Consider the following 15,921-nt stretch of genomic DNA (forward strand, 5'->3'; position numbering starts at 1 on the left):
CACTAGTACACCCTGGTGACACACTAGTACACCCTGATGACACACTAGTACACCTTGGTGACACACTAGTACACCTTGGTGACACACTAGTACACCCTGGTGACACAGTAGTACACCCTGGTGACACACTAGTACACCCTGGTGACAATGGCGACACCCTGGTGACACACTAGTACACCCTGGTGACACACTAGTACACCCTGGTGACAATGGCGACACCCTGGTGACACACCAGTACACCCTGGTGACACACTAGTACACCCTGGTGACACACTAGTACACCCTGGTGACAATGGCGACACCCTGGTGACACACTAGTACACCCTGGTGACAATGGCGACACCCTGGTGACACACCAGTACACCCTGGTGACACACTAGTACACCCTGGTGACACACTAGTACACCCTGGTGACACACTAGTACACCCTGGTGACAATGGCGACACCCTGGTGACACACTAGTACACCCTGGTGACAATGGCGACACCCTGGTGACACACCAGTACACCCTGGTGACACACCAGTACACCCTGGTGACACACCAGTACACCCTGGTGACACACTAGTACACCTTGGTGACACTAGTACACCCTGGTGACACAGTAGTACACCCTGGTGACACACTAGTACACCCTGGTGACACACCAGTACACCCTGGTGACACAGTAGTACACCCTGGTGACACACTAGTACACCCTGGTGACACACCAGTACACCCTGGTGACACACCAGTACACCCTGGTGACACACTAGTACACCCTGGTGACACACCAGTACACCCTGGTGACACAGTAGTACACCCTGGTGACAGGTTCCGCCACAAGAGGTGACGCAGGCAGCCGTTGCCCCCCCCCCCCCGTTATCAAAGTTCTCCACTAAGGTCTAAAGGTCACCTCAAGACGCCAGCTTGTTTAATGGTTGTTCAGACTCGAAAGCCGAGTCGTCTTTGGCTACTTCGGCAGCGGCAGCGTCGCATGCTATGCATACACACACACACACACACACACACACACACACACACACACACACACACACACACACACACACACACACACACACACACACACAGTACAGGCTCCCGGACAGGCCCCTCAATGTTTGAGGCGGGACCAAAGAGCCAGAGCTCAACCCCCGCAAACACAACTAGGTAAGTACACACACACACATACATACATAGAGGAAGGCGGTAAGCACAGCTCTCAGATCAGTCATCAAGGCGGCCACAAGCGAGCAAGGTACAGAACGAGATCAAATTAGTGTTCCCAGAGCGTTACAAATATGTATTTTACGATAGAAGTTCAAGATGAGACAAGCAGAGGCTCCCTCTAGTGGGCGCGTCCCCCCCCGTCTCCCCCGGCGGTGCTGTGGCTGACGTGCAGCACAACCGCTGCCGTCAGCTACACTACTGACGTGATGGTCCAGGTGCCAGCTGCTATATTGACTTCTCAGTGCTTGCTGCTCTCAGCTACACTACTCCCTTAACTTGTGCCACTCAGCTATCTGGCGGCGTGGTGACGTCACCACCTCGCTCCAGTGGTGATTGGCTGAGCCACACGCTGCTCTGGCCCCGCCCAACTCCAACCGACCAATCACCTGCAAAACAGAAGCAGCTGGCTAAGAAATTCTGTTCTTGTTGGAAAAGTTCTTGTAAATGTTCTTACTGGTGCCGGGGTGAGTCACTCCCCGCACCATCTACCACAATAATTAAAGCTTCAACAAACACAGTCTTACATAACGGAGGTTTAGAAGGGTTTAAGGCAGCTTAAGTTCATGCATCATCTTTTCTTAATCATTTATGTATTGAATAAAATGGAAAGTTCAGGAACTGTTGTGTGTGTATTTGAGAGCAACACCGTACCTTCATGGTGACTTGTGTCAAGTACTCACCTAGTTGTGTTTGTGGGGGTTGAGTTCTGGCTCTTTGCTCCCGCCTCTCAACTGTCAATCAACTGGTGTACAGGTTCCTGAGCCTATTGGGCTCTATCATATCTACATTTGAAACTGTGTATGGAGTCAGCCTCCACCACATCACTGCCTAATGCATTACACCTGTTAACTACTCTGACACTGAAAAAGTTCTTTCTAACGTCCCTGTGACTCGTGTAGGTACTCGTCTCCACCTGTGTCCCCTTGTTGGCGTACCACCCGTGTTAAACAGTTTCTTTATCTACCCTGTAAATTATTCTTAGAATTTTGTAGGTAGTGATCATGTCTCCCCGATGTCTCGTGTCTTCCAGCGATGTGATGTGCATTTCATGCAGTCTTTCCTTGTAACTCATGCCTCTTAGTTCTGGGACTAGCTAAGTGAAGCAACTAAGGAGTGTAGTGGACACAGTAACTGCATGCTTAATGGTATTTATTTGAGACTGTGTTCATTGTGCGCACAATACTTATGTAGAAACATGTTATTTTATATTGAAATATTATATTCAATTATTATACCGCCTATTACAATCATTCAGAGGCAATGGAGTGACTTGAACCAGCATTCGGGTGATTCCCTTTGTTTAAGATTCGCTACTTGGTGTAACACCGCTCTATTGTAACACCGCCCTATTAAAATGCACCACTATAATGGAACACCACTATAATGGAACACTACTTATCCTGAGTAACACTTCCTCATCGGTTGCACTTGATAACACTGTTATGAGCTGACATATGATGGTTACACCGGGACCAAAGGTACACTGCCAATAAGGAAATGCTAACACAGAGATTAAATACGCTGCCACCATCTGCCTTTGACCATTGAAACTATATCAAGCAACGAGGCAAGAAACATTGCTTGACTTGGAGAGTACTTCTATGACTGTCATTAATTATGAAAACGATTGTCAGCCACTATATCCAAAAGGCTAAGAGGATTCAACAATTGACACAGACGGGAAATTTCACGTAAGTTTATTGAGACCAAAATTATGTCAATCACCAATTATAAATCCTATCCTAACACTGGCAAAAAGTTAAGAAATTTGGACATGGAACAAAAACTCAGAGATCACACACATTACCTTAAGCTATCTGTCTCTCCCTGGCTGAGATGTTCTTCACAGCCCCGCTCTCGATCCCGGTGTACTGCACTCTGCCTCCTATGTTCCTACAGGCCCTCTATATACAACCCCCCACAGGGGGGAGGGGGAGATCTGCTGTTGCTACCCACCAAAAGTGTACAAACACTCAAGAAATATTTCAATAAGCTTGTTTGACATTCACCATACACTCTTCAAGAGAGGAGTTATTAATTACGTGTGTGACTGACCTCTGACCTGGCCAAAAGGGGGAGATCCAGGGATGTTTACACATAAGAATCTGGAGTTTAATTTCCTTGCATGAAATATTACATACTTGAAACTATGCTGACTAAGACTAACCCAGGAATTTTTAATCAATATACAAGATAAACCGGAGGTCATCTGGGCTGACCTCTTGGAGAAGGCTTCCCTGGGTGTGAACTCTAAGGGGGGGGAGGTCCTGGGTGTTACATTGGAGCAAAGAGCTTCAAGTAGCACAGGCTATGGTGAGCCCGCAGTGAACTTACTGGTGATTCCCAGTCACCTGCCACATCCTATTCTCTCACGATGTTTTTATTTATTTATTATTAACAAGCTTAGGTATACACAGCGCTGTGCTGCTGCCCTATTTTATATAAAATATTACACAGTGTAGATCAAGACCTAGCTGGAAGTTCATGTAATATTCCCACCTCACAGGATGGTTAGTCATACATGGAGTCAGGGGAGACAATGTATGCTATGCATACACAGACATATGCATACCTGCCTCAATACAAAACAAATCAACTCTGACTAAAAATCAGGTGATAACATGAAATATAAGGCCTAAAATCTATTAGCCTCCACTAGCAAACTCTGGGAACAGCACAAGAATATCTTCTAATATCCCTGAGTGTATGAAGTAATTACAGAACTCAAAGTACCTCATACCATTAGGTTTGAAGTCACTTATAACAGGGCAATCACAGGTATAGTGTTGTATACCCGCAACTCTACTGAATCTGGGACTCACCAGAACGCTCGTTCGAGTCATTCCTTTGCTTCTAAGTTATTTTCCTTGATATATCACGTCATTGTGAATTTATTACAATGTTGCCTTTTATTATACTTCGAAAATTGCACAAAGGCGCATTTGGAAATGGCTTGAATGCCTCATAGTAATTTTTAGTATTTTGTTATAAAAGCGTTATTTGTTTACATATGTGTGTATATATATATATATATATATATATATATATATATATATATATATATATATATATATATATATATATATATATAAAATTTATAGTTTTTTGTCAGCAAGTATAGGGTAGAAAACGTTTCGTAGATCTCTTGGAAATTATTCGAATATATTAAACGTGTTGAGTATTTGCTAATGTTATATTTTGAACACATGAACACAGGAAATGAGTGAAGCTCAATGAAAGTTCAAACCTATTCAGTTGTGAAGATGAGTTGTTGTGTGTTGATGAATGTTGAAACATTTGTAATATTCTCCAAATGCCTCTCCAGTACACTCTGTGGCGACACACACACACACAGCCAAAGGCGGGGCCAAAGAGCCAAAGCTCAACCCCGCAAGCACAACTAGGTGAGTACACACAACTGTCAATAGAAGCAATCAGGAGAAAGCGCCAAGCCATTACGACTATATAGCACTGGGAAAGGTGTCAGGATAAGGGATGGGACGATGGGAAAGGAATGGTGCCCAACCACTTGGACAGTCGAGGATTGAACGCCGACCTGCATGAAGCGAGACCGTCGCTCTACCGTCCAGCCCAAGTGGTCGGGTAAGTGGGGAGTGAGCTCGAACCACTGACCTCGTTCTTGGTTACTCTGTCCCAGTCAAGTAAGAGGAACTCGAGGCTGATGCTGTCCAGGCCGTCGACGCCGGCCGGCAGGTCGAAGACGAAGGACTCGTTGAAGACCGGGTTTAGTGTCCGCTTCTTGACGTGGGTCTTCTTCTTGGCCACCCGTTGTCCGTTGAACAGCAGGTAGATCTTGACGTAGGGGTCTGTGGAGTAGGGGTCTGTGGAGTAGGGGGCGGTGGAGTAGGGGGCGGTGGAGTAGGGGGGCGGTGGAGTAGGGGGGCGGTGGAGTAGGGGGCGGTGGAGTAGGGGGCGGTGGAGTAGGGGGTCTGTGGAGTAGGGGGTCTGTGGAGTAGGGGGTCTGTGGAGTAGGGGGTCTGTGGTGTAGGGGGCGGTGATGTGTGGAATAGGGGGGTGGGGGTTGGTGGAGTAGGGTATTCCCTACTCCACCAAGTAGAGGGTGTGGTCCTCCAAAGGCCCAAAGACCATTCCATCCACCCGCCAAACCCACTGTTTATGAATGACAAACGGGTTACACACGACTCTCAACTGATGACGTTCGAACACTTCCGGAACAAGTGCTTCACTGACGAATTTTGTTCGAAATAAAAAGCTATAAATGCTTCACCCACGTACTACAAATACAAATAATCGCCAACAGAACCTAAACACCTAACCTACCCTATGCCTATATATGCACGATATGATAATAGATTATAATATTAATTTATATTTGAGAAAATTCCTGTTTTGAATGAACAGCATGTAAAAATTTATGAATGAGTCTGTGGGGTCGACCGCTGGATGGAATGGACTTGAGTCGAGGACGGGTTGAGGCACTATAGAGCATACCGTGACTCAGTAGTGAACACCGTGTTCTCCAGCAACCCATGGTGGGGTTGTGTGGTAGTCGGCCCGTCCTCCAAAAATGGGGAGGTAAATATAACACCACAAGTAAGTGCAATTATGTACTATTCATAGCCGTCAGGAATTGTACTTCTTTTCACTTGGTATTAAACTGTAATGTCAAATATATTGTGAATATTTGAGTTTACCTGAAAAAGCTGAATAGAAAACCACGACCTAACCTAACCTTCTTAGTGTTTGAAGATAAGCATTTTATTGCTTTTTAATTACAATTAGTACTTAACCTATAGCTATATTGATATTACAGTTTTAAAATACTAATAAAACAAAACTAAAATATTTTAATAAATTGTAAAGTAACTCAGGATATTTTCAATTTTTTTTTGTAAAATCTCTATTGTTTAATAAAACTGAAAAAATCCTAATATTTAAAACTTGTGTATAGCGAAGTGAACTTGAAAACTTCATCCTAAAATTCAGTGTGTCTTAACAGAAAACGAGGAGAATAAATGGGGAGATAAATGTAACAGCCCCATAAGTGCAATTATGTACTATGTATGACAGTCGGGAATTGTAACGGCACAATTGTAATTATGAACTATGCCTAACAGTCAGGAAATGAACTTATTACTTAGTATTAAACAGTACTGTCAGTTCTGAGGATGGGTTGAAGGTATTACCCCAGTCACCTCTGTGTTCTCACTCATACACCCACCACCACCACTGACAGCACTGGCCTACCACCACCACCACTGGCCTACCACCACCACCACTGGCCTACCACCACCACCACTGGCCTACCACCACCACCACTGGCCTACCACCACCACCACTGGCCTACCACCACCACCACCACTGGCCTACCACCACCACCACTGGCCTACCACCACCACCACTGGCCTACCACCACCACCACTGGCCTACCACCACCACCACTGGCCTACCACAACCACCACCACTGGCCTACCACCACCACCACCACCACTGGCCTACCACCACCACCACCACTGGCCTACCACCACCACTGGCCTACCACCACCACCACCACTGGCCTACCACCACCACCACCACTGGCCTACCACCACCACTGGCCTACCACCACCACCACTGGCCTACCACAACCACCACCACTGGCCTACCACCACCACTGGCCTACCACCACCACCACCACTGGCCTACCACCACCACTGGCCTACCACCACCACCACCACTGGCCTACCACCACCACCACCACTGGCCTACCACCACCACCACCACTGGCCTACCACCACCACCACCACTGGCCTACCACCACCACCACCACCACTGGCCTACCACCACCACCACCACCACTGGCCTACCACCACCACCACCACCACTGGCCTACCACCACCACCACCACCACTGGCCTACCACCACCACCACCACCACTGGCCTACCACCACCACCACCACCACTGGCCTACCACCACCACCACCACCACTGGCCTACCACCACCACCACCACCACTGGCCTACCACCACCACCACTGGCCTACCACCACCACCACCACTGGCCTACCACCACTGGCCTACCACCACTGGCCTACCACCACCACCACCACTGGCCTACCACCACCACCACCACTGGCCTACCACCACCACCACTGGCCTACCACCACTGACCTACCACCACTGACACTCTTGTGGGCTTGTATCATGAACTATGAGTGACCAATGTACCAATGTTCGTCACCACAGTCCGCGGACATGTTCAACAACTCTCCGGATAATATATGAAACTGTTTTGAATATTCATACAAAATGTTTAATTTGATACGAATTGAAGGAGCGCCGTTCATCTGGTGGTACACTGTTGTTCTTGTGTGTTGAACACTGTTGTTGTTGTTGTGTTGAACACTGTTGTTGTTGTTGTGTTGAACACTGTTGTTGTGTTGAACACTGTTGTTCTTGTGTGTTGAACACTGTTGTTGTTGTTGTGTTGAACACTGTTGTTGTTGTTGTTGTGTTGAACACTGTTGTTGTTGTTGTTGTGTTGAACACTGTTGTTGTTGTTGTGTTGAACACTGTTGTTGTTGTTGTTGTGTTGAACACTGTTGTTGTTGTTGTGTTGAACACTGTTGTTGTTGTTGTTGTGTGTTGAACACTGTTGTTGTTGTTGTGTGTTGAACACTGTTGTTGTGTTGAACACTGTTGTTGTTGTTGTGTGTTGAACACTGTTGTTGTGTTGAACACTGTTGTTGTTGTTGTGTGTTGAACACTGTTGTTGTTGTTGTTGTGTTGAACACTGTTGTTGTGTTGAACACTGTTGTTGTTGTTGTGTTGAACACTGTTGTTGTTGTTGTGTTGAACACTGTTGTTGTTGTTGTGTTGAACACTGTTGTTGTGTTGAACACTGTTGTTCTTGTGTGTTGAACACTGTTGTTGTTGTTGTTGTGTTGAACACTGTTGTTGTTGTTGTTGTGTTGAACACTGTTGTTGTTGTTGTGTTGAACACTGTTGTTGTTGTTGTTGTGTTGAACACTGTTGTTGTTGTTGTGTTGAACACTGTTGTTGTTGTTGTTGTGTGTTGAACACTGTTGTTGTTGTTGTGTGTTGAACACTGTTGTTGTGTTGAACACTGTTGTTGTTGTTGTGTGTTGAACACTGTTGTTGTTGTTGTTGTGTTGAACACTGTTGTTGTTGTTGTTGTGTTGAACACTGTTGTTGTGTTGAACACTGTTGTTGTTGTTGTTGTGTTGAACACTGTTGTTGTTGTTGTTGTGTTGAACACTGTTGTTGTTGTTGTTGTGTTGAACACTGTTGTTGTTGTTGTTGTGTTGAACACTGTTGTTGTTGTTGTTGTGTTGAACACTGTTGTTGTTGTTGTGTGTTGAACACTGTTGTTGTTGTTGTGTTGAACACTGTTGTTGTGTTGTTGTGTTGAACACTGTTGTTGTTGTTGTTGTGTTGAACACTGTTGTTGTTGTTGTTGTGTTGAACACTGTTGTTGTTGTTGTTGTGTTTGAACACTGTTGTTGTTGTTGTTGTGTTGAACACTGTTGTTGTTGTTGTTGTGTTGAACACTGTTGTTGTTGTTGTTGTGTTGAACACTGTTGTTGTTTGTTGTTGTGTTGAACACTGTTGTTGTTGTGTTGTGTTGAACACTGTTGTTGTTGTGTGTGTTGAACACTGTGTGTTGTTGTTGTGTTGAACACTGTTGTTGTTGTTGTTGTGTTGAACACTGTTGTTGTTGTTGTTGTGTTGAACACTGTTGTTGTTGTTGTTGTGTTGAACACTGTTGTTGTTGTTGTTGTGTTGAACACTGTTGTTGTTGTTGTGTTGAACACTGTTGTTGTTGTTGTGTTGAACACTGTTGTTGTTGTTGTTGTGTTGAACACTGTTGTTGTTGTTGTGTTGAACACTGTTGTTGTTGTTGTTGTGTTGAACACTGTTGTTGTTGTTGTTGTGTTGAACACTGTTGTTGTTGTTGTTGTGTTGAACACTGTTGTTGTTGTTGTTGTGTTGAACACTGTTGTTGTTGTTGTTGTGTTGAACACTGTTGTTGTTGTTGTTGTGTTGAACACTTGTTGTTGTTGTTGTGTTGAACACTGTTGTTGTTGTTGTTGTTTGAACACTGTTGTTGTTGTTGTTGTGTTGAACACTGTTGTTGTTGTTGTTGTGTTGAACACTGTTGTTGTTGTTGTTGTGTTGAACACTGTTGTTGTTGTTGTTGTGTTGAACACTGTTGTTGTTGTTGTTGTGTTGAACACTGTTGTTGTTGTTGTTGTGTTGAACACTGTTGTTGTTGTTGTTGTGTTGAACACTGTTGTTGTTGTTGTTGTGTTGAACACTGTTGTTGTTGTTGTTGTGTTGAACACTGTTGTTGTTGTTGTGTGTTGAACACTGTTGTTGTTGTGTGTTGAACACTGTTGTTGTTGTTGTTGTGTTGAACACTGTTGTTGTTGTTGTTGTGTTGAACACTGTTGTTGTTGTTGTTGTGTTGAACACTGTTGTTGTTGTTGTTGTGTTGAACACTGTTGTTGTTGTTGTGTTGGAACACTGTTGTTGTTGTTGTTGTGTTGAACACTGTTGTTGTTGTTGTTGTGTTGAACACTGTTGTTGTTGTTGTGTGTTGAACACTGTTGTTGTTGTTGTGTTGAACACTGTTGTTGTGTTGAACACTGTTGTTGTTGTTGTTGTGTTGAACACTGTTGTTGTTGTTGTGTGTTGAACACTGTTGTTGTGTTGAACACTGTTGTTGTTGTTGTTGTGTTGAACACTGTTGTTGTTGTTGTTGTGTTGAACACTGTTGTTGTTGTTGTTGTGTGTTGAACACTGTTGTTGTGTTGAACACTGTTGTTGTGTTGAACACTGTTGTTGTGTTGAACACTGTTGTTGTGTTGAACACTGTTGTTGTGTTGAACACTGTTGTTGTGTTGAACACTGTTGTTGTGTTGAACACTGTTGTTGTGTTGAACACTGTTGTTGTTGTTGTGTTGAACACTGTTGTTGTTGTTGTGTTGAACACTGTTGTTGTTGTGTTGAACACTGTTGTTGTTGTGTTGAACACTGTTGTTGTTGTGTTGAACACTGTTGTTGTTGTGTTGAACACTGTTGTTGTGTTGAACACTGTTGTTGTTGTGTGTTGAACACTGTTGTTGTGTTGAACACTGTTGTTGTTGTTGTTGTGTTGAACACTGTTGTTGTTGTTGTTGTGTTGAACACTGTTGTTGTTGTGTTGAACACTGTTGTTGTTGTTGTTGTGTTGAACACTGTTGTTGTGTTGAACACTGTTGTTGTTGTTGTTGTTGTGTGTTGAACACTGTTGTTGTGTTGAACACTGTTGTTGTTGTTGTTGTGTTGAACACTGTTGTTGTGTTGAACACTGTTGTTGTTGTTGTTGTGTTGAACACTGTTGTTGTTGTGTTGAACACTGTTGTGTTGAACACTGTTGTTGTGTTGAACACTGTTGTTGTTGTTGTGTTGAACACTGTTGTTGTTGTTGTTGTGTTGAACACTGTTGTTGTTGTTGTGTTGAACACTGTTGTTGTTGTTGTTGTGTTGAACACTGTTGTTGTGTTGAACACTGTTGTTGTTGTTGTGTTGAACACTGTTGTTGTTGTGTTGAACACTGTTGTTGTTGTTGTTGTGTTGAACACTGTTGTTGTTGTTGTGTTGAACACTGTTGTTGTTGTTGTTGTGTTGAACACTGTTGTTGTGTTGAACACTGTTGTTGTTGTTGTTGTGTTGAACACTGTTGTTGTGTTGAACACTGTTGTTGTTGTTGTTGTGTTGAACACTGTTGTTGTGTTGAACACTGTTGTTGTGTTGAACACTGTTGTTGTGTTGAACACTGTTGTTGTTGTTGTTGTGTTGAACACTGTTGTTGTGTTGAACACTGTTGTTGTTGTTGTTGTGTTGAACACTGTTGTTGTGTTGAACACTGTTGTTGTGTTGAACACTGTTGTTGTGTTGAACACTGTTGTTGTGTTGAACACTGTTGTTGTGTTGAACACTGTTGTTGTGTTGAACACTGTTGTTGTTGTTGTTGTGTTGAACACTGTTGTTGTTGTTGTGTTGAACACTGTTGTTGTTGTTGTTGTGTTGAACACTGTTGTTGTTGTGTTGAACACTGTTGTTGTTGTTGTTGTGTTGAACACTGTTGTTGTTGTTGTGTTGAACACTGTTGTTGTTGTTGTTGTGTTGAACACTGTTGTTGTTGTTGTTGTGTTGAACACTGTTGTTGTTGTTGTTGTGTTGAACACTGTTGTTGTTGTTGTTGTGTTGAACACTGTTGTTGTTGTTGTGTTGAACACTGTTGTTGTTGTTGTTGTGTTGAACACTGTTGTTGTTGTTGTTGTGTTGAACACTGTTGTTGTTGTTGTTGTGTTGAACACTGTTGTTGTTGTTGTTGTGTTGAACACTGTTGTTGTGTGTGGGGAGCCAGGCCATCCTCCTGTTCAGGTGATACCAATGTAACAATGTGGACCATTGTTATCTTGAGGTTATCTTGAGATGATTTCGGGGCTTTGGTGTCCCCGCGGCCCGGTCCTCAACCAGGCCTCCACCCCCAGGAAGCATCCCGTGACAGCTGACTAACTCCCAGGTACCTATTTACTGCTAGGTAACAGGGGGCATCAGGGTGAAATGGTACGTATAAATATTGACGTTGTGGACAATTAAAAATTCGAATTTGTTGCTATTGAATTTGGACATCTGAGGTTATCCTAGGTCTAATACCCGCTATCTGAGGTTATCCTAGGTCTAATACCCGCTATCTGAGGTTATCCTAGGTCTAATACCTGCTATCCGAGGTTATCCTAGGGCTAATACCCGCTATCTGAGGTTATCCTAGGTCTAATACCCGCTATCTGAGGTTATCCTAGGTCTAATACCTGCTATCCGAGGTTATCCTAGGGCTAATACCCGCTATCTGAGGTTATCCTAGGTCTAATACCCGCTATCTGAGGTTATCCTAGGTCTAATACCCGCTATCTGAGGTTATCCTAGGTCTAATACCCGCTATCTGAGGTTATCCTAGGTCTAATACCCGCTATCTGAGGTTATCCTAGGTCTAATACCCGCTATCTGAGGTTATCCTAGGTCTAATACCCGCTATCTGAGGTTATCCTAGGTCTAATACCCGCTATCTGAGGTTATCCTAGGTCTAATACCCGCTATCTGAGGTTATCCTAGGTCTAATACCCGCTATCTGAGGCCTAATATAGTACATATATGTGCCATACTAGACCAAGAAACATACAAGTTTGATTTTAGCTTTATTTTCTGAGATATATATATATATATAATATATATATATATATATATATATATATATATATATATATATATATTTCATCAACACAAGACAGAACACGAAACAATGGGTATTGAATAGAAGTGTTTGTAGAAAGCCTATTGGTCCATATTTCTTGATGCTTCTATATTGGAGCGGAGTCTAATATAGAAGCATCAAGAAATATGGACCAATAGGCTTTCTACAAACACTTCTATTCAATACCCATTGTTTCGTGTTCTGTCTTGTGTTGATGAAATTAATACCATTTTATATATATATATATATATATATATATATATATATATATATATATATATATATAATTAATACCTGGCATTTTTGACGCAAGTACAAAATTATCTTAAACTGACAAACAAATCTGACAAATTATATATAACTTTATAATCATATAAACATGAGAGGGGGGGGGGGAAGGGCCGGGAACTATCAGGAGAAAGCGCAGCCATTACGACTATATAGCAATTGGAAGTGATAAGGATTAGGGATGGGACGGAGGGGAAGGAATGGTGCCCAACCACTTGGACGGTCGAGGGGGGGGGGGCTTGAACGTCGACCAGCAGGAAGCTCTACCGTCCACCGTAAGTGGTTGGGCCGTATGAGAGTGAGAAATATGGTTTAGAGGGTTTGCCACTGACCTGAGAGGCCCGTTATGTCCATTTTGGGCAGGTTTCTGGCCTTGAGGACGACGACGGTGAGGCGGTTGGCCGCGGGCTGGTGACAGAGGGACACCAGCAGCTCGCCCCGGCCCTGCGAACGGATCTGTGGGTAACGCGCTCCACATCATACTGGGGAGGGTTAGGCCAGCGGGGGCGTTACCTGCCCCACACTCCCCACACGGCGTGCTGGGACGGGGGGCTGGGAGGGGCGAGTGGGGGGGGGGGGGGCTGGGAGGGGCGTGTGTGGGGGGGGGGCTGGGAGGGGCGAGTGTTGGGGGGGGGGGGGGGGGCTGGGAGGGGCGAGTGTGGGGGGGGCTGGGAGGGGCGAGTGTTGGGGGGGGGCTGGGAGGGGCGAGTGTTGGGGGGGGGGGCTGGGAGGGGCGAGTGTTGGGGGGGGGGCTGGGAGGGGCGAGTGTTGGGGGGGGGGCTGGGGGGGGCGAGTGTTGGGGGGGGCTGGGAGGGGCGAGTGTTGGGGGGGGCTGGAGAGGGGCGAGTGTTGGGGGGGGGGGGCTGGGAGGGGCGAGTGTTGGGGGGGGCTGGGAGGGGCGAGTGTTGGGGGGGGGGCTGAGAGGGGCGAGTGTTGGGGGGGGGCTGAGAGGGGCGAGTGTTGGGGGGGGCTGAGAGGGGCGAGTGTTGGGGGGGGCTGAGAGGGGCGAGTGTGGGGGGGGGCTGGGAGGGGGGAGTGTGGGGGGGCTGGGAGGGGCAAGTGTGGGGGTGGGGGGGCTGGGGCTGGGGCTGGGGGGGGGCCAATAACTATAAGTCAATATAATTCCAAGCATTAGACTTTAACACTTATATTGTACACTGTCCTGTATTAATAGTTGAAAAGCTACTGCAAAAGAACTATGAGAGACATAAAACAAAGACGACAGACAACACAAGAGACAACACCACCCGTGTTCTGCACCAACAACACTAACACCAGAGTGTTGCTGGGGGGGGGGATGGTTCTTCACACGTCTACTGAGTAGTCTTAAGGCTAACAATCCATCTGCAAATGAACAAATCCACAAAGGCCTTGAGGGAGGGTTCGAACCCACGCACAGGATGTACCCAGATGCGCCCTAGTCAACTGTACCACCACATGGTCAGTTTCGTGGTACAATCGACTAAGGAGGATCTGGGGGAACAACCCGTGTGTAGATTCGAACCCTCATCAAGATTTGGATTTGTTCATTTGATACATCACGCTATTGTGAGCTGTGTGAATCCGTCTCCCCATCATACGTGCTCCACAGTATGAGGTAAGTATGCTGGAGTAGGTATTTAACTTCGTACTAAAACTAAGAAGTGTGGAATACTAGCGAGGCAATGTGATGGGATCGAACTGCCGTCCCTGACCTTGGCAGAAACTCTCACTACCCACTGTCAGGTTGTGCTGAACCTACATGGAGTTAGGGACGCACCTAGTTGCTATCCACAGTCCAATTTTCACATTGATCCATCACGCTGTTGTGATTACTATGATCACAGTTTGTAATGAGAGAGACGGGTGATGGAGCACATGGCCGCTGGAGTATGGGCTCGGTACCACGGGGGCCCTACGGTGACAGTAATGGTACCTACGGTGACAATAACACGTCATGGTACAGCGGGCTTGGCTCACCGTAATCTTGTCAATCAATCAACTGTTACTAATTTTTTTTCTCCCCTCCCCTACACATCCCCAGGAAGCAGCCCGTAACAGTTGTCTAACTCCCAGGTACCTGTTTACTGCTAGGTAACAGGGGCATCAGGGTGAAAGAAACTCTGCCCATTTGTTTCTGCCGGCGCCGGGAATCGAACCCGGGCCACAGGATTACGAGTCCCGCGCGCTGTCCACTCATGCTACCAGACCCGTAGTGTGAGTTTCCCTGACCTTGATGACAGGGGCTACCTGTCATACCTTGATGACAGGGGCTACCTGTCACACCTTGATGACAAGGGGGCTACCTGTCACACCTTGATGACAGGGGCTACCTGTCACACCTTGATGACAGGGGCTACCTGTCACACCTTGACAAGGGGGGCTACCATGCAAGAGCTTGAAGAGTTACCTCCAACAGAAGTGACCAAAATAGCCTGGCAAGAACGAGTGAACCTGAGAAAGAGTGAACTGTCAATAAAAGAACAACGTTGAGGGGGGCGTGAATTACCTTGAAGGGAGGCAGTGAGTTACCTTGAGGGAGCGCGGAGTGATCTCCCTGGTGAGGTTGAGAGAGGTCTCTGTGTTGGCCAGGTCCAGCTGGGCCAGCGGGGCCACCACCTCCCCGATGATGTCGTCGCGAGAGTAGCGGTCAAAGCTCAGCACCACGAAGTGTAGCGTGATCACCTGCGTAACACACACACGCTAATGTAACACACACACGCTAATGTAACACACACACGCTATAAATGTTTATCATACGTCAGTAACAGAAAACGTTCTCTGAGTAACAAAGAATGGCAGGTATAAATTTTAAAGGGGCAACTATGGTATTCTGCCTGGCGTACCTGGAGCTGGGAGTAGTTGATGCCGTAGAAGGTGAAGTCCTCGTCGTAGACGGGCGAGAGCGTCTTGCGCAACACCCGGGTCTTCACCTTGTGTTGTTTCTCTGGCAGGAGCTGAAGCTTGACGTAGGGGTCGCTGGAGGTGAGGGCCGGGTCCTTGGCTGGCAGACCCGTGCACTTCACGATGGTCACTACTAACGCGTTCTTGTCAAAGTTGTACCTGTCGGTTGGGGGGGGGGGGGGTTATGTGCGGGTGTCAATAGAGGGGGGGGGGTAGAGGGGGACTAATGTGAGCCTGTCAGGGGTGACAGTCTCACATT

General features: G+C 45.9%; 1 protein-coding gene and 1 long non-coding RNA gene across 4 annotated transcripts in view; one reads left to right on the top strand and one right to left on the bottom strand.

Moving 5' to 3' along the window:
* The window catches only part of LOC138355450 (uncharacterized), a 114,197-nt gene that overhangs the window by 91,822 nt on the left and 6,454 nt on the right, over nt 1–15,921 (top strand). The gene's annotated exons all lie outside the window — the stretch shown is intronic.
* Syt4 (Synaptotagmin 4) overlaps nt 986–15,921 on the bottom strand; it is a 72,761-nt gene continuing 57,825 nt past the window's right edge. The window contains exons 5-9 of one of the 2 annotated variants that reach the window (XM_045757669.2): nt 15,605–15,821; nt 15,291–15,443; nt 13,112–13,223; nt 4,842–5,035; nt 986–1,594 (exon numbers count right to left, since the gene is read on the bottom strand). In XM_045757669.2, coding sequence (XP_045613625.1) covers nt 1,472–1,594; nt 4,842–5,035; nt 13,112–13,223; nt 15,291–15,443; nt 15,605–15,821 — 799 coding nt within the window. In that variant the 3' untranslated portion in view covers nt 986–1,471. Of the gene's footprint in view, nt 1,595–4,841; nt 5,036–13,111; nt 13,236–15,290; nt 15,444–15,604; nt 15,822–15,921 lie in introns of both variants that reach the window. The other variant, XM_045757668.2, reaches the window with a different exon arrangement.

Source organism: Procambarus clarkii, chromosome 67 (genome assembly GCF_040958095.1).
Source record: "Procambarus clarkii isolate CNS0578487 chromosome 67, FALCON_Pclarkii_2.0, whole genome shotgun sequence".
Taxonomy (NCBI): domain Eukaryota; kingdom Metazoa; phylum Arthropoda; class Malacostraca; order Decapoda; family Cambaridae; genus Procambarus; species Procambarus clarkii.